The sequence below is a fragment of the Homalodisca vitripennis genome, chromosome 2 (assembly GCF_021130785.1).
Source record: "Homalodisca vitripennis isolate AUS2020 chromosome 2, UT_GWSS_2.1, whole genome shotgun sequence".
Taxonomy (NCBI): domain Eukaryota; kingdom Metazoa; phylum Arthropoda; class Insecta; order Hemiptera; family Cicadellidae; genus Homalodisca; species Homalodisca vitripennis.
Window position 1 is genome coordinate 73633528 of NC_060208.1, and position 22983 is coordinate 73656510.

At 31.1% G+C, this 22983-nt stretch overlaps 1 protein-coding gene across 3 annotated transcripts in view; it reads left to right on the plus strand.

The window, feature by feature from the left end:
- Positions 1-21768, plus strand: part of LOC124354172 (E3 ubiquitin-protein ligase znrf2) — a 72818-nt gene extending 51050 nt beyond the window's left edge. Inside the window, exons 1-4 of one of the 3 annotated variants that reach the window (XM_046804437.1) lie at positions 2776-3044; positions 8778-8873; positions 11676-11781; positions 18494-21768. In XM_046804437.1, coding sequence (XP_046660393.1) covers positions 2942-3044; positions 8778-8873; positions 11676-11781; positions 18494-18551 — 363 coding nt within the window. In that variant the 5' untranslated portion in view covers positions 2776-2941 and the 3' untranslated portion in view covers positions 18552-21768. Of the gene's footprint in view, positions 1-2775; positions 3045-8777; positions 8874-11675; positions 11782-16119; positions 16217-18493 lie in introns of those variants that run through there. The other 2 variants (XM_046804436.1, XM_046804435.1) reach the window with 2 other exon arrangements.
- Positions 21769-22983: the final 1215 nt, after the last annotated feature.

Genomic DNA, 22983 nt, shown 5'->3' on the forward strand with positions numbered 1-22983 from the left:
AATTATTTCCCTGTGCATGTAACTTTTTTTGAAAAGTTATAATCTGAAATTCAGTGTTCCAATTCCGTTGATATTAAATATCTCAAAGACGTTTTCCATTTAAAAATATATAATTAATTATTTCCCTGTGCATGTAACTTTTCTTGAAAAGTTATAATCTGAAATTCAGCGTTCCAATTCCGTTGATATTAAATATCTCAAAGACGTTTTCCATTTAAAAATATATAATTAATTATTTCCCTGTGCATGTAACTTTTCTTGAAAAGTTATAATCTGATATTTAGACCTGTCGTCTCAATGAAATATATTTAATATCCTTGTAATTTACCTTGTTAAATTTATAAATCGTTATAAATGATTTTTTATTTGATTAATCAATGAGTTTATTTTAAACACGTATACGATATTAACAATAAGCTTGTGTAAATAACAAAAGTTCGAATTAACACAAATAGCAAAATAACAAGTAAATTTCGACATTGTTCTTATGAGTAACCATTATCGCATCTTACGCATCATAAAGAAATCATAAATCAAACATTATTCAGAAAATTTTTAATTCGTTACCAACATAACTTGATGGGCTCCAAAACCAAGCGACGCGACGTGCGTAAGCAATAGATTGTGTTCAGTCAGCTGTTTTTGTTCTGGTGGCCTTGGGACGCTGCGTTTCGTCGGTACCAACAGCTGTATCAGTATAGGACACGACCGTCTTGCGTAACTGGTGACCCGTAATCTTATCTCGGCCTCTACAGACAATGTTTCGTTCGCGATCAAACACCGCGTTTGCCAGAACTACGAGTACGTATGACATGATCCTGATGTGGGTGTAAACTAACAAATTATACTAAAATTCTATACAGTATTGTCCTTACAGATAAGGACGTTAAGATGAAACGTGTTAGTGTGTGGCCTACAGTGTAAAAAGTAGTTAGTAGATTTTAAATAGGCTTTAGGTTACACGCTGTAACCGGGATAGATGCACCGAGGATTCCAGAACTTGTTCCAAAATTCCGAATGTAAAGAAATTGTATGCTTTTTGGGTAGAAGTTAGGTATTGTTTTTTAGCTAATTTAGTTGTGTTAGGTTTTTTTACGTTTCATTTGTTCGATTTACACAATCTCAAACTAATCACGCATAGTGTATTTTTTATAGCTCAACAACTGTTTTAACCCTGTATGTGTGTGTAACTGGACTTCCGACTTATAGATATTAACTTTTACACTTTATTTCCATACTCAATGTTTAACTTAATCTGTTTTATATTGATTACGGGCCAAGTTTTCTTTTATAAAACATTCTAAATATTTTTATACTTCCCCTCTACCAAGTTATGCATGAGAAATGCAGTTAACCAATATGTCACTGTACTGTAATGCAGATGTGCGTTTAATTGAGGGTTTCAATTATATTTTATTCTTAATAATTATGGGAATTTAGTTTAACAACACTTTTAACCAGTTATTTTACTAGCAAGTTTAACTCTTTTCTTTGCAATACATAGTGGAGTGGGTGTGTGAAAATGCCAAGGGTAGTAACGGTCAGAATGATGTATCTAAATGGATATTTCTATAGTTCAAGAAAATGCGGTGTGTTCTATAATGGACCACAATTTTATATCGTATTTTCGACTTTTTATTCTCCAACGAAGTTTAGTTTTTATAAAATACACGCTATGTGTTTGCATTTTATATTGCAGATTTGAACCTATGGTCATGAGTTTTTGACACAGACTAATATAGTTAAACGTGTATTTAGTGAGTTCTCCATACATATGATGCAGGTCGTAGTCGGGGCATACTTGTGTTTGCACGTCCAGCGCAGCGTAAGCTAGCGCGGACTCTCCACACGCGCACACACATACACTCGCGCTGAGGAGTTCGAAGTCCTAATCTCACATTGCTAACATAGCATTCAACTGTTCAGTTTTGTTCTTTCGCTGCTGATTGATAAACAATATAATAACTTTACTGTGCTAGCGTTTTAATAATATGTAGGGCTGTATACACTTTGCCAAACCCAAATTTTAATACTCTTGTGTACGTATTTTTGACCTAGATACCATGTGAAAAATCATGAATTTATAAACAAAATTCATATGTAATAATATATTTAGTATAATAATAAGAACAATTTATAAACATCACTACCGCATGATCACTATCACCGGGTGGCCTACTACTGAGAAATGTTGAGCTAATATCCTCGTCTAAAGCCTGTCAAGACGATTTTCATTGCATGCAGAGTTCTCTTCATCCATTATTATAAATAAAAGACATCAGATAAGGTGTAAAACAACACTACTTACGCAATAACGTCAGCAATATTTGATCAAACTTTTATGCACTTAGGAGCAATACTGGAAACAAAATAAAAAAAAGTTCGTTTGTATGGAAGCATTCAAATATCGATATTGGTATTATTACACTAACAAATGTAATTCTTACACTGTTTTATTATGTATTTTTACATTAAAATACAATTACGGAACGAAGTAAACAGTACTACTTGTCAGACAAATCATAACAACACCATAGTTAATTATCATTTCAAAGACCTACGAGGAAGAAATATGCTGACATTAATCGATTCACCGAAATACATCGAATGCAGCTCTGATATTTCAATTGTGTACTATATTAAATATCGCCTAAATCATCGCACCAATCGACATCGGCAATTTATGAGGTTTTTACCCCGTCTGATATGCCGACGCTGCGGCACTAATCTAAGATATGTTTAGATCCCATAATTATTATGATTATGTTGGTCTAATTTTGTGTAGTTTCTGTCATATATCTGACATTTGTGAGTGAATTTGTCAGCTGGTCGAGTGAAACATCTAGTGTGTGTGTGAACGATGGTGTGGGGGAGGTGAAGTGTCGGGAACTGTGTAGGAACGATGGGGTTGTGACCGGGAGAGGTTGTGTTGGCGGGGGCTATGTCCCCAAGGTCCGACATGGGTATCATCATTGGCACCTGTGTACCCGACGAGCCTGAACCTGTCGACGTGTCTGTGGTGCGGCTGCGCAGGGTCATCTACGGTAAGTCCAGGACTTCGGGACTCACGAGGGTTGTTCCCTGAATATAGTTTCAGCCATCTCTTGTGTTTAGTTATGAGCATGGCATTGAACATTTAAAGATAGAGAGATTAAGATTTAATGTTTTTAATACAATTAATGTTTTTAATACAAAAATAATAAAACTCCTTTTATTACAAAATACATTTATTAATGTTTCATTTTGTTAGGAAAGGGATAACCTCTGAAAAGTGTGTTTAAGCACAATTAACATAGTCTATTCAAATTCTTGGCATTTTGTTTTTAAAGTTATTGTACAAAATAATGACAGATTTGGTATCAACACTTGTTAGTCCATAGCACCCTCCCTAACCCAAGTGCTCTCGTAGCCTCAATAGTCAAGCTGTGTGGCCAATTTTGTTCATTCTTCCTCTCATTCAGTTAATAGTGTTACGAGTATATGTGTAATCATCATACTAAAGTAAAGAAAACAGTCCGAATACGATGTACTTATCAAGTAGTAAAGTTAACGTGTCTAATATATTCAAATTATCATTCCACTATTTTCAAAATATCATATTTATGCTGTTTCGTGACTTATTTTCTCAGTTTTCAATGTCATTCATTTCCATTAAAACGTTTACAGTAAAAGATCAAATAAATAGTTTCTGTATGCAACAATACCAGTTTGTTAAAACTCTAGCAGGCTGGTAGTAGGGTTACAAAAAGTTTTGTGTAATTGTTATTTTTTACATCATCAGCTACGTTATGACTCACGTATCCTCTTCTTGACAATACACTATTATTGCCATTTTACAACAAACACCAGTCCTAATTGAAGTAAATTCAAACAGAGTAATTCTCTACACTTGCTGTATCAGTTTCAGTTTCTTTAACATTACAGTATATTATAAAGTGATCGTTTTTAATAACATTTGAGATCTGAAATAACATTTCAGGTTACAGGTTAATGATAACATTACAAGTATCTGAAAGTTGAAATTAATTAAAAGTATTGGATGAAGCTAAATACTTAGTAATCTTCTGTCCCTACATACTACTTCTTATTACCTGATTAGGTAATTTTGTATTCTTTATATGTGGAAATAAGTTAAATTTAACCTTTAAGCACATATGTGATCTGAGCTCAAATTTAAGTACTACCTCGAAGGATGTATTTCTTTTTTCGCCAGAAGTGCAACAAGCGCCACCAAAGCCCACATTGATGATCAGGGGCATTTCTGATTGGTACAATTCCGTTTCTAATTTCTTCATTTTGAGGATCTAAATATATGGCACATTTTCACTCCTGTCTTAATAACTTATTTTTATAAGTTGTATTAATCTGTGTTGTACTTTACCCATTCTCCTGTAATGTCTTGTATAATATCCTCCCTGCATCAGTATATGATGAGTAGCTCGCCCTATTAATTGATGTGTTCATTACACCAAACTTCTGGAATGGAAGCTGTTGAGTGAGATTGGTCATTCAGATATCTATTGGTGTGTTAGTTTTCTAAATACCTAATGTCATATTTTCCCATTAATTGATTTTGTAGTTGTAATTAGATCTAACAAGTTATACACATTTGTTGTTTTCAACTTTTATTGTAAATTTAATGATAGGATGTATGGTATTTATATGTTATAGGAGTACATCTAAGCCGTCTAACCATGATAAAAGATTGTCCATACATGATATATGTAACGAAACCATAACTTCGGTTTAGTCTTTACTCCTTCTATAGTGATCTTATCAGTTTTCCATATATTTGTTTGCTGCTACAGGTGTCTATGTTAGCCCTGTCAGACCTCCATTTTGCTAGTTGAAATTAACATTTTTTTAAATCATTTGATTGAGGTATATTTTTATCAAATTTCTTATTTCTTCAGATTTAAATCTATTTCATTTATTTGAACTGTTTTCAAAACTGTCACTGGTGAAAAGTGATTAATAATTGAGATTGACAGTTATGACATTTTCATCACATTTCATGAAATAATCAAATATATTATATGATTGAGATTGTGACTGATAAGTAGTTCTGATGTTAGATCGTGCAAAATTTAACAATTCTCTGGGTCAAATGGCAGGTAGGTAAATTGTTACATAATAAATTACACCATCATTGTTTCTAATCTGGATCACAGTGTTTTTATCTTTATCTTTACCTTGTATGTGGTGTGAGTACTGCACACCAACACTGTTGTTAAAAGCAGTCACAAATACTTATGTGAATCATTGCCTATCATATTCTGATTTGACATCATCTTTGAAAAATTGAATCCAAGAGCTTTAAAATTGTAATATCAGTAAAAATTAAAACCACTACAAGCATTTAAACATTGTATAAACCATGTAACATACACACACACATGTTGCACCCTGTATATATAATAGGGCCTACAATTAAAATATAAATGATTAAACTATATTTGCACTTGCTATATAAAGAAAAGTGTATAAAAATGTCTTCATGGAATGTTCATCATTCTTATTTACAAATATTAAAAGGTGTATCTGAAATTAAAATGCCATAGCTCCAAAACTTGGATTTTGTTAGGTTGTTATTGTATTAAAAGATTCTATCCTCATATCAGTGCACTTATCTACAAAAATATTGAGATGAATCTAAAAATTGCATGTTAGTTCAGTTCACACTTTACGTAATAAGGAGTAATTCAAACTTTTTGACCAAATGGTTTGTATATTATATTTATATGAAAATTCAGTAATATTGCAATCGTGTTTTTCTGGAAATAAAGTTTTACTATCATCAATTCAATGTAAAAATTGTGAAATTTTTCACGTTGCCTAGTTTGTGTACAGATAAACTGACTCATGAAACTTTTCATTTTCGCTGCTATAGAAAGGTGTCGAGGTAACTCAAACCATTTTCTGCTATAGTTAAACAATGTAGTAGCATCTCCAAATCTTTCTATTTGATTAGTTTTGCTGGAGACTGCTCACTTTTGACATTATCTATCTCAAAAGCTCTAAGGGCGTGCATGCTCACTACGAAAAGATTTTTTTTATCTTACAACTTAACAGTAAAAATCCAGCAATACCTGTGATACTTAAGATAATTTTTGTCACTTTGAAAAATCTTAAATCATTAACTATCAATAGATTATGTTTAAATATCCATTTACACATATTAACCTTATTTATCTGCTCCTAATACAAGATGAGCTATCAATTCATCTAAAAAATTATTATCTTAAAGGAAGATATGTTATATAAACCTGCATCCTTGTTTGTTTCATTAATTCTCATCATATTATGTACGCTCCAGACATGTTGTCCTGTCATTCAGGAGGAATAAAAATTCATTGACATTAGCGATGTTAATTACATTTAAACACTTAAACCAATATTTAAAACTTTTATTTTTTTGAGGCCTTGCTATCAAAAGACCTCACAAAAATAAAAGTTTTAAATATTGGTTTATGTGTTTAAATGTAATTAGGTTAACAGTAGCCAATACAAGCTCCATCGTCAACATTAGTGATGTTCACAATTCTTTGGAACAGCGTGGGATGTGCTTGGTCAAGTCACTCATGGGGATCATAGTCTTACTACAGGAGAGTGTTTGAAAGAATTTATTGTAGCATCTCCATCCCTGCTTTGCCCGACTCCTATAAACATGCTACTTTTCCTCAATGCCATCTGCACTCCAATTGATGTTGCCGATTGACCAATTTCAAAATACGTTTTGTACAGATTTTCCCCAAATTGAGCAGAGTTAAGATGTGGTACAGGTCAGTTCATTTTGACCATCCACCATTTGTTTCTAATTTGGACTGCCTAAGTTCAATCACTTTTGTCTTACAAAGGTCCATGCAATGATACATGTTTAAAATAGTATATTTGCATATCATCCTTGGTTTTAACTAACATTTTTATCCATCATTACAAATTTCTGAGGAGCGAATGATGGTATACTTCAACTATCACAAAACCTAAAACACGTACGTTTTTGTGTCTTTTGGTTTAGTCTGGGTTTTCAATTGGGTTCACTTCAGTCTCTTGCCGCTGATCCAAATTACTAGCGGTGCTAGTCATCATCACAAATTTGTGATCCATTTATAACAGTTGGTGCAAAATCATTTCCAATGTATTTTAATGTAAAACAAAGTTTTTTCTCGATGAATCTGTTATAAAGTATGTTTTTCATAGTTTTTTTTATGTGAGAAAATTCGTGTTATATATAAATATTTAAAATTGCTCTCAAGATATTTAAAATGAATTTCAAGAATTATTTGTTCTAAAAATATTAAACTCAAATTATTCTAATATAGATTACCATGATGGCCCCAAATATTTATGTTTCTTGCTACTCTCCTCACAACTTTTTACCATGTTTCTTAACAAATTATGATAATTCGTGGAAAACCATGAATACATTCACTTTAGCCTTGTAAATACAGTAAGTAAGTAAATACAAACTGCTAATGTTATTAACTTTCCAGAATATTTTCTAATTTCATTAAAAGTAACAACAATGAATGTTCCAGAAAGTCATAAATATTTGTATAATTTCTTCCTAATTTAATTTCAGTTTGTGATCTATATAAGGATATTATAATAGTAGGATATAAAGGCGCAAGCCACTGCATTTAGAATAAAGTACAACATGGGTATAAAATCTTGTGAGGATTTTTTACAAGTACTTACACTATACTTGTACTGTGTATAAGTTGTTCCTACCTAACAACATACAGTTTCCATTGTAAAAACTGGCGACTTCTTTTAATCTTCAGGGTAAACCACTCATTACTCATTGCCAATCAAAACTGTTACGTAATGCTTCTCTGCCACTTTTATTGGCTGTAATGGAAGTAGTCATTTTTTAGTTAATAATAAATTAATTCATTTTAATTGTATTTCATAAAATGATTTTCTTGTAAAAATTAAACAACATTTTGTTAACTATTGCTTGCTTGGTTCATATACCCACACCCTCTGAACACATAAAGAAACAATTAAAAATTTAAGTATTTAAAAAAATGTTAACTAATTAAGAATACCCTACTCGCAGTTAAAAAAAAATTAGATACCAAAATATACAGAGTCAAACTCAAATTAACCAGTAGAGCTACAATAACAGAATGAACGTTTCAATTATTGTGCTTTCTTTTTTTATTTATTTCTGTGTTTAGATATGTAAAGCAAATTATTTATAAATAATAACTCATTTTATACGCATTCCAGCCCAACTTTAAATTCATAACTCAGAATCTTCATGATGTCATAAAATTACTAACACAATTAAAATCTTAACGTATTTCAGCTCCAATGCAGACAGCCATATTGAGTCAACAGAATGTTTACCAGGCAAATTGGATTGAGCATTTGTTGACTGTTTATGGCTCTTAACAGCCAGGCCAAAATATACCAAGATTTTAATTGTGTTAGCAATTTTTTGACGCTGTATAGACAGGAAAACTTTGATAATATTCATTATAGCAACCATATTAACATAAGAATAAAGATCTTTTTTTTTTTTAAACTGGGATAATTACATTGGAATGATATGAATATGTCAGTGTGAGTTGGATCAATCGATTGTTCATTATTAATTACTCTTACACATCTGCGTAATTGACCCTTTTTTAATGTGCACACACAATACAACTGTACCTGTTTTTGGCTTCATTCATGAGGTGATGTCCTCATTATATTTGTTTTACTACTTTAAAAGTGATATGACATGCTTCTGACAATAAATTGTAATAGCCGTCTCTCTGTTGCAGGAATCAAGTGCCCAGTTTGTTCCAAGTTTGTGTTGCCGGACGACATCGAATGTCACCTTGTTATGTGCCTAACAAAGCCCAGACTGATATACAATGGTAATGTACCTTCTCTCACATTATAAAGGGTATTTACTTGACATAGCATCAAATGTGATGTGTGGAGGGGATTACTTATATACTTATGTATTTACTTTGTTCACATTTTAATTTTATAGTATAAGTACTTGATTAGTGGTGTAATGTAGATAATAAAAACAAAGATACCCTATAACGTTTATTCCAGATTGAGTCAGTTTAAATAAAAACATCTAATATTTTATTTAAAGTTTGGTTTTTGTAATACTATTAAAACAATGTTATGGGGCCCACCTTAATGAGGAAAACTGGGAATGTTTATGTAATACTCAAGACTGGTTGGCTTCCTTGACATTGTGATGAGGCATTTTTAAATTAACATATTTCAACAAGCCATTCTTTCCCATACTGCAATCTGAAAAACAAGACTTCTACAACTCATTTATGTACATTTTCTGCATCATGACAACACAAACTCAACTATGTCACTGGAAATATCTTAGACCGAAAGAAGACTAAGTAGTCCTGTTTTAACAGAAGTAGGTTTCTGAAACCTATATACATATATATTTTTAGTTGGAACAAAAAAAATCAATCTCAAATTTGACACTATAATAACAACATTGACTTGAATTTAATTTAAACAGTATGAAGTTTTGGCTGAAGTAGGCATCTCAGTCGTATGTGGTTGCATGTAATGTATTTATCAGGACAATGTAGCTCTTTTATTGAGAAGTCGAGGCAAACTCAACTATGGCACTGGAAATATTAGACCGAAACTAGATCACAAGAGCTGGAAATAAGCAGTCTTTTTTTTAACCAAGTAGGTTTTGGAGACCTATGTGTATATTTTCTTCATTGAGGCAACTAGGCAAACAGATGTGGTATCGGGAATATAATTCATTTGAAGCAGAAATTCTCCTATACGTGCAAAATTTTATATAAGAGTTAGTCCCTCAACCTCTGATTGTCTAACCATGAAAACCGGATATAATGTGTACCTGATTGTATTCTTACTTATGTTTGCAAAATATCCCATCATATACATCATAAGTGTTTTAACTAAGTAGTCCATGTACTTTGATTTAAAAAATTGTGTACGAAGCCTGGGTAAAAGTTAGTACAGTTATAATTAGCACAGTATGTACAATAAATACAATTCACATATAGTAGCATTAATGCGTTACAAGGTCGATTATTCAAGCATATTTTTTTGTACATACAAGCATACAAGCATATTGTACATACAAGCACAGTATGTACAATAAATACAATTCACATATAGTAGCATTAATGCGTTACAAGGTCGATTATTCAAGCATATTTTATATTTTTACCATTTGTAGGAATTTATTTTGCCATATAAAAATTAAAAAAATATGGGAACCACATCATGATGAAAATTATTTTGTAAAACATTTGATGCTACATAAATGACATCCAACTCAGATTTTAGAGAATCCTTTGGTTGTGTGGACACTACCAAACAATATTTACGTAGTGAAAGAATTTTGTGCCATATTTTGAATTTCTATTTGTTTGTTTACCTAATTTGTGTTGAAAACTTCCTTCAAAGCATAATTTAGTTGTCAGTTCCAGTGCAAACCAACAAACACAGTTGTAGTTAATTGGGCTATTCGCTGCTCTTTTAATCAACACAACAGCTGTTGCAACTACAAATGTCGGGCAAAGTTCCCAAGTCTCAGTGTAGGGCTACATTGCCTCGAGCTTACTGTCCATAATTGTCTAACATTTCTCAGTCAACCGTTGAAGTTAGATGATTACCTGAGAAATGCCCTATATCCTTATTGTGTGCATACCTGCCTGCTTACTATGCTCGCTATATGTATGTCATTAACCGTAACAGATAGCAAAAATCTATAAGAACAAAACATGTTGAAAATTTTATCAGCTTTCATTTTATATCTTCAGTAGGACCAACCCCTTCTGAGATATAGGCAAAAAGCCCAAAAAAGGGATCTTAAACACTCCCTTCACCACTCTTCCGTCACTCATGGGGTTGACTACTTTAGTATGTTATACTACCAGGTACCCCAAATAACACCCCATATTGATCTTTCCATTTATTGATTTTCTTTTAGAATTTGTTGATTGGGCTATCTGCTTACCATCTTGTGACACAAAATGCGTAAATAGTAGTAATACACACTAAAATACTAAACCATATAGTAATAATTTACATGCCAAAATGTCATCAACGTAATGAAAAAATTGTTGTTTACCCGTGTTTTCCTAATTTTTAAAAGTGTTTTCAAGCACATATACCATGCATTTACTGTCAGTCGAGGAAATGATTGTGTCTGTCTTATGGGGAAATTATTTAGGGGCTCTTGAACATTGACTAGGCAGCAAATAATCTCAGTAATTTTAATAAATAATTTAAACGTATTTATTGAAAAACATTCCTGAATTCCATTAAAACTAAAGTTTAAACCCGGAATATCCTGGCTGTACCATGTATCGATTTGGATTATTACTAGCAATATTTTATTCAATATTATTTTAATTAAAAAAAAATGTTCAGGGAAATTCTACTAAACATAATATTGGTTGAAAACATTACAAATATAAATTAAATTGTTGAAGCTATTTTTTAGAAAACTTTTGATTGTTTCACAGGGGTTATTGGCAGACTATGCAACTTGCTAGATTTGAGCAAAATCTGTCCATTAGCTAAGCCTGTACGTTTTTGATGTTAACAAATATCTCATCATTTTTAAAAAAACCTGGTATCTGGAGACTGTAAGTAAGTTTTTTTTTACATTAAAATGTTACTAAGAATCATTGTTTGTCATGTTTCAGAGGATGTTTTAAGTGATGACAAAGGGGAGTGTGTGATATGTCTGGAGGAGTTGACCCAAGGTGATACCATCGCCAGGCTACCCTGTCTCTGTATCTACCACAAGGGGTAAGAACACTGACATCTTATTTGCTACAACCACTTTGAGGCAATCGGTGCAATTGTAAATAGAATATGCTTTGTTTTTTAAAGTTACATAAATTGTACAAATATATTACTGCTTATATTATTTTTATAGGATTATATAACATATACTAGGAAAACTAAACCATAATACTAAAAGTAAACTGAATAATATAATATAATGTTCAGTATATTCATTACATAATTGTTTTTTTTCTTTTTTGTTGTTGTTATTTTATTTATTTTTTTTCTATTTACGTTTTTATTCCCAGCTATATTCAAAGTTGTGTGTAGATATAGTGCTTAGTTTTATACTTTAAATATATATACAGTATATATATATATATATATATATATATATATATATATATGTTATATTATATTTAATTAAGACCCCATTGGTATAACTAAATTGTTATTATTATGACACATTTAAAAAGTAATATTGATTATATTTGTATAATTGCAGAAAATTGATTCAAAAGCCAAGATTTTAATATTTTTAAAAACAAATTAAGATTTTCCCCTCTTTAATATTTTTGGAATTAAATTAAACAATTTTTAACTGTAAAACAATCTATTTTTGTAAAGAAAGTTAATTTAGACATAGGATCTAATACATCCTCGTTTCTCTTCAAATTTGTATACATTATTCAATTCTGGTAAATTGCCTCTTGAAATGTAAAAAATGTTCATGGCTTTATGAATAAATATGTTCTGTTGATTTAATGTCAGGCTTGATTTAATAGGTGTGTGGATTCCATTGTACTCTTATTTTTAATCATTTTTATTGCCGAATTCGTAAGGATTTCAGATTGGTTTCAAAAGTATCACACTATCAAAATTATCAGTAATCTAATCTGTGCACCTGTGAGTGTAATGTAGAAGTATAATGACCTTTAGAACATTATCTAAACATTTAAGTTTAAAAAATGAAATGTGCTTAAAAACTATTAAATTACCTTTTCAATTGTTCTATATGTTTCTTGTTTTTTTTTTTTTTTTTTTTTTTTTTCAGTTTATTTCTTGGTCAAGAATTAAACCTAGATATTTAAAGCTGTCAGTTAAAATCAATTTGCATGGAACAGAGTGTTTCTTCAAGCTAATATAAACTAAGATTTTGAAATGTAATAAAAATTATCCTTTGCAACTAGGGGAAAAGGTTTTGGGAGTTGTAACCCCCCCCCCCCCAAAAAAAAACTTAAGTCTACAACGAAAATAAATAAATATTGTGGTGCTTTAAATTTTTCGTAATTTTTATATTTTGTTTATTTATATATATATTTATTTTAAATATTAGAACATGTTTTGTTTACATCATTTCCATGAAAAAAAATATAAATAAATAATAATAAAAATATAATTATAAAGTAAATGTTAAGCTCATATTAAATTAAACTTGAGAACAACTTCATGCAAACAGTAAAATGCCTTTCTGACCAGATAATGTCCTAATTTTGAAGAGTTATATAATTTAGAACCAAAGTAAAGAATTGAATTTTTGTAAATGTGTAACTTCAATTCCTCTATACTTTAACTAATTTTAGTTTCCATTGCTGAATTTTTAATAAATTGAAGCCTCATTCTGCAATTTTAAACAAATTGATGTTATTCAAAACAAAATCAATGCAATGATAAATTATAAAAAGGGGAGTATTAAGATGCTATCTGATGGAAAATATTTTCTGAAAATCTCTCATGTTCTGAGACTCTAGTTGATCAGCAAGTTCATGCAGAACAAAAATCCTATTAAAATTCTGGAGATGATCAAAATTCTAACAAAATCTTCAGAAACCCATAACATATCTCAGCCTAGACTCAAATTTATTCCACCTTAAGCAAGCTTGAGTCTTGGGTTGACAACATTAATTAAATGGAAAAAGAGAGTAAATTCGTGCTCATTTGATTCAACCAAAGTCACTGCTTTTCCAACAAATAAAGAAACTGTATAAATTGTGGAGAGATTATGATGAAACCTAGATTGAGAGGAACAAGTTATATTATTGGTTTCAAGGAAGTAGTACAGTACAGTCAGTAATGACCTTAAGTAATGTACTGTAGTATAGTAATGCTCAGTAGATTTTACTTTATGCAAAAAGTGTATCATTATCTGAAATGTTTTTTAAAATATGAGTAATTGATATTGGTCTCAATCAAGGATAATTTTTTATTTTTTAGGATTAGGATAGCTTTACTAATCTTCAAATCATATGGGAAACACCCTGAGTTGTATGAGAATTTTATTGCGGATAAAAACTTCACCTCATCTTGCAGGCAACTCAGCAAATGCACAGACACAAATGTTTCCCGTCTGCCTAAAAGAAAGCTTATATTGTTTGACACGCCTAAATTCGGCACATATTAAGTGCTGAAAAAAATCTGTTTCACACCGCTATAAATTTAGAATCATTGTTTTTCGGTCATTATAGTATTACCTTAATAGGATAGTTAGTCACATGTTTTGTAATTGTGTAGTGATTATCTTGCTACATTATGGTTGGAAATAGAATTTAGTTAAAATCTCTAAACAAGTAGACAGGGAATAACTGTTTAAATTGTTGATTTTAAATTACAAAAATGTACATCCTGAGAAGAAACAGCAAACAGTTCAAAACTGTTTTATAGTTCAGGAATGCTAGTTTTACTTTGAATTTTAAAATTGTCTCCATTATCACAATTTTGAGAATAATATAAATTAGGGAAGGGTGCTGGTGGCAGCATTATGTAATTATCGAGGGGGGGTTAGTGTTACACGGAGGGAGGACACCGGAAAGTCTGAATCTAGCATTATGTAATTATTGAGGGGGGGGGGTTAGTGTTACTGTTACACGGGGGAGGACTCCGGAAAGTCTGAATCTAGCATTATGTAATTAACGGATGGTTCCTTATCTATGTAGTAAACTCAGAACTTGGCTTCTTCATTGCTCTTTCCAGTGCAACCTTCTCAGACATTTCCATGTATGAGTTTGTCACCACGGGTAAGAATGATACCTCCATTGCAGCCTCACCAGTTAATTTGATAGAAGTTGCATCAGAAAACAAATGAGTTGATTGGAGGCACATTTGAATAATTCTTATAGTTTTCTGCAACTCTTTATTCGACTAACGTCAACTACACTAATACAAAAGTTATGTGTTATTATCTACTGATAGTAGTCATAATTGACCTTTCATAGAGATAAGATCGTGTAGCCTTATTTGTATCATGACCATGCATGTTTCACAAAAATTAGTAATAAAACTGTTGCATTACGCATAGGCTTGTACATAAAATTCCATTCAAGGAGTTTGAATAATTTTTGGTAATTGTGTAGTAATTTGTTGCTTAAATTTTAGCACTTTGGTTTGCATATAGTTATTTTTATTATTCAAGATAATAAACATTTTAAATAACTGAGAAAGTTCATTTTTAAGTAACTTGAATAAAACCATTGAACATCAGTTGCACGGTATTCACTTGTAACAACCACCTCCTCACCTTTGACACTTTTGCAAGCACACTTCTGTTTATTGGGACATAAGTTAACCTTTTGGTATAAAACTGGATGTGTGTACTTTTCATTCCATCATCTTTTCTGGATCATTTTATCATTTGTCGGTATTGAAGTGAAAATCCCTTTCCATTTTTACATACACAGATGCAAGAATAATTAGATTGAAAGAGCATCTACTAATAATAATTATATACCTCTATTTCTTGCTATAATTATAAATTACAGCCCTACTTCTCATGTGATATTCTTAAGTGCCTCCTTAATTTAACTACCTAAGCAATTGGGTTTTATTCTGCCACAACTGTTCTATCTCTCCAGGTCATTTCTCAGTTGTCACACTGAAGCTGCCACGTCTTTATGACTCCATCCCAACTCATGCAAGCTATTCCTCTTCATAACGGATATTGCTCTAAGTAATTGCCAAAAGGAAAGAAATACTAATTTAAACTCATGAATTTAATAAAAGCAATGTATTTCAAATAAAGTGTGCATTTAAAATAATGCAATTACAGTACATGTGCAAATCACCTAAAAGAGACCTTTGATATAAGTATTTTACAACTGTCCTTTGTAAGGTTGTTTTCAATTTTTTTCGCTTAATAACGAACACCTCTAAAATAAATAAGGATGAGTTGTGATCAAGTTTCCTCTAAAAGACATTCTACAAATCATTGATCAGGCCTACCTGATTTTTTTATCACTAATAGATTCCGGACTTTATCATTTCTAATGGTTATAAAAGCAACTGTTGGTAAATAATATAGTCAACTTAAAATCACTAAAAAAAATTAAAGACCAATATATAACCACTTATCTTAAAACTGTCCAGGTCCATCTTAACCCTTTCCTGGTCCAGTTCCATGTAACACAAATCCACATGGCACATAATTTTAAAGGTCTTGGAACGCTGAACAGTTAAGTACAAAAATTTTGAAAATATCTTTAAGTTTTGACCAAATTTACTGTGGCATTTTTGTATTTTAATTTTTAAGTTTCAATTTTTATGTTTGAAACAGCACAAGATAAGCTTATGAATTTTTGCTTCACAGTTTTTGCTAGTTCTTCGTACAGCACCAAATTTTTTTACGGCGAAAATCTTTGCAGCCCCGTCCCGAAATAATTTTAAATGAGAGCATAGGTCATGTGGCACATGAAATAAAGGGTATTAAAAAAGAAAGATTAAAAATTTAAACTTCACTTCTGTCTCTTCCAGTTTACAAGTTATTTGAAAAAGAAACTGTATTTTAGTACAATTCAAGCATCTTTAGTAATTAAAATAGTTGATCATATTTAGTGAAACATGTATGATAAGCACCTATAATCGGAGTAGAGAGATTGGTATTCACTCGAAACCATTACAGTGTTTTTAACAAACCTTAAAACAGCTGATCAACAGTGATACTTTTATTATGATTTTTGACGTATGTATTTTAATGTATGCAAATTTAAATTTAAAAATTTAATTTTAATTAATCTTGTTAATTTAAATGTGACAAAACAAGTTTACAGTATGATATTTATTAAAGTTTACAGTTTATTGCATCACTGTATTGCATCATTTGCACTCTGTCAAATGGTTCAACCACAGGAAATTGTGGGCGGGTGGTCTGAAACACCCTGTATTTCCTCTAAGTAGTAGTATCAACCAAAGAAACAAGAGGAAACAAGGAAAATATTCATATCATAGTATAAGAAGTTTTAAAACTAGTTCGCTAATTTCGCCAGTTGGTAGCACACAGTGGACATTATTGACAAGGCTGCTTAATCTTAAGGTTCATGTGGTGATAGAACTTAATCATCAGGCACCACATTGAGGTGCAGTGAGATTTAAAAACTTGATCTTGTCTGCCTTGATTTGTGATCAAAAGGAAGGGCTAAACAGGATGTCATACTAGTGGCATCTGCTGAACAACTGAATGTACAGAAAATTTTAGTTGGGGAGTTTATATACTCTTAAATATTCATTTAATAATGAGAATTCAGGTGGCTTTTCCAAAAATTTTCCAATATGGTGGCTAAAGTTGGAATTATTTCTTATGGTAGACTTTATATTTTCTTACATTTTTTAAATAAAAATTTAAACTCATATTTGTTGTTTTCAAAACATTTATAAGAAACCTCTTTGTAGCAGTCACAAGGAGATTTTAGCCCTTGTGATCGGTAGGCCACTAAGTGTGGCCCGAACTTATCTCTTGCTCAGCTCAATTGGAGTCTTAGATGGTTGTCTTTTCAGCTCACCAGGCCACATTTAGTGGTCTGCTGGGTCACCACTTGGCGCTTGCGTAACCATGCACGTCACTTTGGGATTTAAACGGTAGTATTTGATCTTCGACACTTTAAATGACTGAGATTTAAATGAAATTCTCAAATAATTTACAAAGTTTATTAGCACGAAGGTTGAATCTTTATCAATTTGTTATTTATTATATGTTTTTAAACAAACCAAGTAATATGTAATTTAAGTTATAGATTGATCTATTTTAGAATAATTTTTATTTACAGAATAAAAATACAATCAGTCTTAAGTAGGTCTCTTAGTTTCAACAGAGTATAAACTCGTTTTCATATTTTGAGGTTCATCTCCACTAAATGCACTAGTATTTTAATAAGTTGATAAGGTATACTGTAGCAGCTACAGTGACACTTACACTCAGATAAAAAACAATTGTAAACGATTCTCACTATGATATGTGCTGTAAATAGAGAAATATTAATTTAGTTACTTATTTGGCCGAAAGATTGCAGCACTTTCCAGCCACAACTGCACAAGGATTGAATTTTATAACTATGCAAAACAGTGAGGGACACTAAATGTGGCCAAGCTGAGATACAGGATGTGGTCATAAATCAATGACCTGACACAGAGAACAACCATGGCTACCTATAGTGGTCCAGTGAGCTGAGAGCACAATCAAATAAGTTCAGTGCCGATGGCAAGTGAAATTTATTAGACAATGAGTTTCACACATGTATATTAGTGAAAATTTGTTTTAATTTTCTATATCCATACCCAATAGTAAGTAGTAATATTTTTATGGCCTAAAAATGCTGGGGTGGGAACAAAGGTTGAGATAACTATAGATACATGGCTGTTAGAACTAGCTGTTGTTTTTGGCATCAAGCAGAAATAGTTTGAATACTCTTAAGAAGCATGATCCAGTCAAATGAAGATATGTACTTTTATTTTGATTGCTCTGTTTCAGATGCATCGACCGATGGTTCGAGGTGAACCGATCGTGTCCAGAGCACCCGGGGGATTAACACCGCAACTGCGATACACCTGTCCTTCACATCATAACACGCAAACTTTTATACAGATTTTATGGTGTTTGTGGTTTATGTTACGCTATAGCCAAAGAATATTTTGCAATAATGTTTTCTAGGTTTTAGCTTATGTTGGTTTCGTTTGATATCGGTTGATGTTGTTCAACGAAAATCTTGTTTAAAAATAAATCCTCGTTGTGTTTGCACATTGTAATGCTTTCGATTGAGCTCAGAACTGTTAGGTTGACATAAAATAAAGTGACTTGGTTTTTCATATGTAGTTTTTGTTTAATAAGCAAATCATTTAGTGCTAATTGTGTAAATACCTTCAGATTTTATAAAAAGTTATGTTTTTACAGTTTTGTTTTAGGAGTGGTAGTAAATGAAAGTCTGAATTTTTTGTACTGTAAACCATAATTTTATTTTACTTTGCTTATGTAGTATACACTATTGACCTATTTTATTTCATTATTAACTTAAATGTAATACAGAAATTAACTATTTTCCAATTTCCTTTAATAAAACATAACTATGTGGCCTATTTAAGACTTGCATTAGAAGAAAAAGATTTATTTTCAACAAATATGTAATTTAGTGGTATATTTTACAAAGGTGGCAAGGAGATAGGTGCTTCATTTTTGTAAATGTATACATTTTGTTTTGTTTTCATTAATATGAATAGAAAAATGTTTGATGTTATGTTGTTTCTTTAAAGTAGAGATCTCTTGTTAGAGAGGCAGCTAATATTTAATACTTTTGTTATTTTTGGACAAATTCTATAATTTGTCACAAAATGTTGATTTTTTAATGTTTAATGTCGGCATTTTGGCAGGAGCGTTGTGGAGTCTCCTCCTGTCCATCTGTCGTCTATTAAACACTTGTTAAGTTTTTGAGCTGTTGTAACATGGTGCAGCTATCCATGACTCTCTCAGAACGGGATTTTCACTTTTCTAGGCCATAACACTTCCTGCTGGCTGGGAAGTGATTTATAAATTCTCTTGTACATTAGTGAAAGTAGCCAACAGTTCTCAAAACCTTTTATGGAGTCATGTATTAGAAATGTGGAACTGCAATGTACGAAGTTTATGATGACACTTCTGGTTGTTTAGCCTATTGAGTTAGTAATTAACTCAGGTTTGATGTAAAATTAATTGCCTCGATTCCCTCATTTGAGATAAACATTTCAATGATAGTTTTAACATACTATATTTCTGTAATTAATTAATTATAATTAACAAGTGTTAATCATATTTTCAATTTTATGACAATGTGTGCAGTTGGAAATAAAAATCAAAATGGTGTACATAATAAAAGTAAAAAATGAACTGTTTACTTAATAGTTTTATTTTAATTTGTGTTATGTACTATCAATTAATAGCAAAAATATATTTTTAATAATCTCACTATTTTTTTGTTTGTTTTTTTTTATATTGCCTTTGTTATGAAATAATGAGGGCAACAAATTTATCCGGAGCTATTCTGAGTTCAGTAGAAGTATTTATTAGATTATGCAATTTAAATTACCAATTGATCTCTGTTGGTTGTTAAGTCTATGTTTCATTGAGATATTTTGAATGCTGAGGCAGTTGTTACCTTTATGAACATCATGTGTCAAATTTAAATCCAAAGTGCCATTGCTACTTATCCTGCTTAATTTTCTCTCTTTTAAATTAAATACTATAAACCATTTTTTTGTATTCACTTGTTTCATCACATGTATTGTTATGTGGGCAGAACATATTTTAGATTTGTTTGTCATAAATAACATTCCAAACCTTTTTGTGAAAAAGCTTTTGTTAAAATAAAGCACTCAAAATAACATTCTTCAAAATAGCACTCTTTCTGTTTGCATTTTGAACAAAAAGAAAGTATGATAATAGCATAAATAAAATAAAATAATACATTTACAGTTTCACTTATTTATAATTAAAATTTAAATTAATACAAATTTCTGTTATTTTGTCATTGTCAAAAGTTGTCCCTCAAAATAATAATTGGCCATATATCACCATGGTTATTTTATTTCACTTTATTTTACTTGTAGCAATGCCATTTTGGAGTGACCTGTTTGTGATTTTTTTATATAGAGTATGTTTTTTCTACCATAAAACTGTACTCTTTATTGTGGTTTATTGGACTTTTTTGCTTCTACACTGTTGTGAAAGCAAACCTGTTATTCTGCTTTAAGAGTAAATGTGTTTTTTGTAATCTTAACACAATAAATAACCTAACTTCACACATGTGCAAAACTAGGATATGATTAAGATTAATGTAGTTTATGTTTATTTATTATTATATTTTGTTGACAGATGGCACATATTGTCGATTTTAAAATCTCCAATTACTGTTTTTCCAGTAGTAAACAAAGTGAAGCAAATCTTGGTAAGTATTGGAAGGAAGTACTGTATTTTTCAGTAAAACGAGTATATTTTTATTGTAGAGAAAATACATTTGTTAACAATACAAAATAAGGATGTCATTGGATTTTGTTATTGTGCTTCAAATTTACGTTACAAGCAATAATTGTATGAAAATATTTATTTATAAACTGATATAAAATAAAGATAATAAGGATATTAAGTACAGTTTGTTGTAAAGTAGCATTATACTTTTAGTTTCAAATAAACTTATTCTGAACAGTTTGTGATTAGTGATTTTCTACTACCGGTTTTCAACATTCAGGAGTTCTTGCTTATGAAATTGAATTGATTCAATTTGTTCTATTTGCATATGTTAATAAGATCAGTGTAAATAAGTTTTTGTGAAATTATTATTGTTGGTTCTGTTTCACAAATGTTTTTTTTTTTTTTTTTTTTTACATAGAAATTATTTTTTGTAATTCTGACTATCCTTCTGAAATTTTGAAATTCTCTTTGGAGGTTATAAAACAGAATTAATTATACACTTCTTTATTGAAGAATACTGGTTTGTAGTAGTTTTGTCCAATTTGTGCCCTCTGTCTGCCTTGGCAGTTATTTAGTTGTGTAAGCAAAGTGACGCGATGTGGGCGTGATGCTGTGCGAGCGAGGGACCAAGTCGTGCGCCAATGACTGTGAGTCAGACATATCGCAAGACGGGAGGGGTGCCATGAACAGCTGTGTTGTGATTTAGCCATAAGCAATCTACGAGATGCATCATTGTAAATATGAATATTGTTTTTATCTTAGTTTGTAGTGACGTTAATGAAATAAACATAACTAATGTGTTATATTTATGCATTGTTGTTATTCTTTGTTGCCCTAAGGAGTTTTCTTCACAAGGTTTGTCACCTTTGTAAACTTTTAGAAATTAAAAAAGACAATGATAAAATCAGTGCCAACAAGGAAAGTGATCTTGATAGCAACTTTAGCGACCAAGATGGGATTTTCACAACTTTACAGACCAGTGGGGCGTAGCCAGAAGGGATTTTTGAAATAAGAATAGGCCTATATTCATACCAGGAACCCTAAGAATATCTATGTAAAATTTCAGTATAATCGTTTGAATAGTTTACGTGTGAAAGCAAAACAAGTCAATGCACTTTCACATTTATAATATTATTAGGATTAATTTCCTGGTTTGTAAATAGTCTTTAAAACAGTCAACAAGTTATTTGTTATTCCAATACTTTCCTGTGAACCAATAATTCTGTCATATTGCAAACTATTAAACTCCCTTAAAAAGTCAATGATTGTAATTATAGTTTGTTTTTACCATCTAATTCTTTATTTAAATAATTTTTAATAGTCCTGCAAAAGCGTTTCAGTACTTTTTCTTTTTTTAAACCCATATTGACTACTATCTATTATTTTCAAAGTAATTATTAAGATAGCGATATTGTACTCCAATATTTTATCAACTGACAAAATCAATATAGGACGATAGTTTAGAAAACAAGTGTGGCTTCCTCCCTTACATACCGGCTGTCTTCAATCATTCAGGAACTTTGATTTAAGTGATGCATTTATTATTATTGACATTATGTCAGCAAAAGAGTGAAATACAATTTTTATATCTTAGCTTCTTATACCATCCACACCAGGCATTAAACTTACAGATAATAATAAATTAGGGATGTAAATAAGGGAGGTGCCCATTTAATAAGAGGGGATGCATTTGTGGCCAAATACTCCACCAAAGTTTTTACAACAGTTTGACAAGAGGCAGTTCCATGGTGCAAATCTAAACCCTTAATGTTTACGTCCTGAAGAATTTGTAGCAAGTATTGTTCAGTTAATCAATTTGTTGAGACCTTGTCCCTATAGCTTAATAGCCTTCACCATACTCCTGAAGAAAAAGCGTATATTACTTTTTTTCTTTTTTTTGTTCCCTTAGGACAAGAAGCTTATAAATTGCACTTAGCGCTGCTTCCGAGTGACAGGATATTCAGGATGTGTAAGATTAGGGGGTAGGAGATGCCTCCTATCGAGATCCATGAGGAAGAATTAGG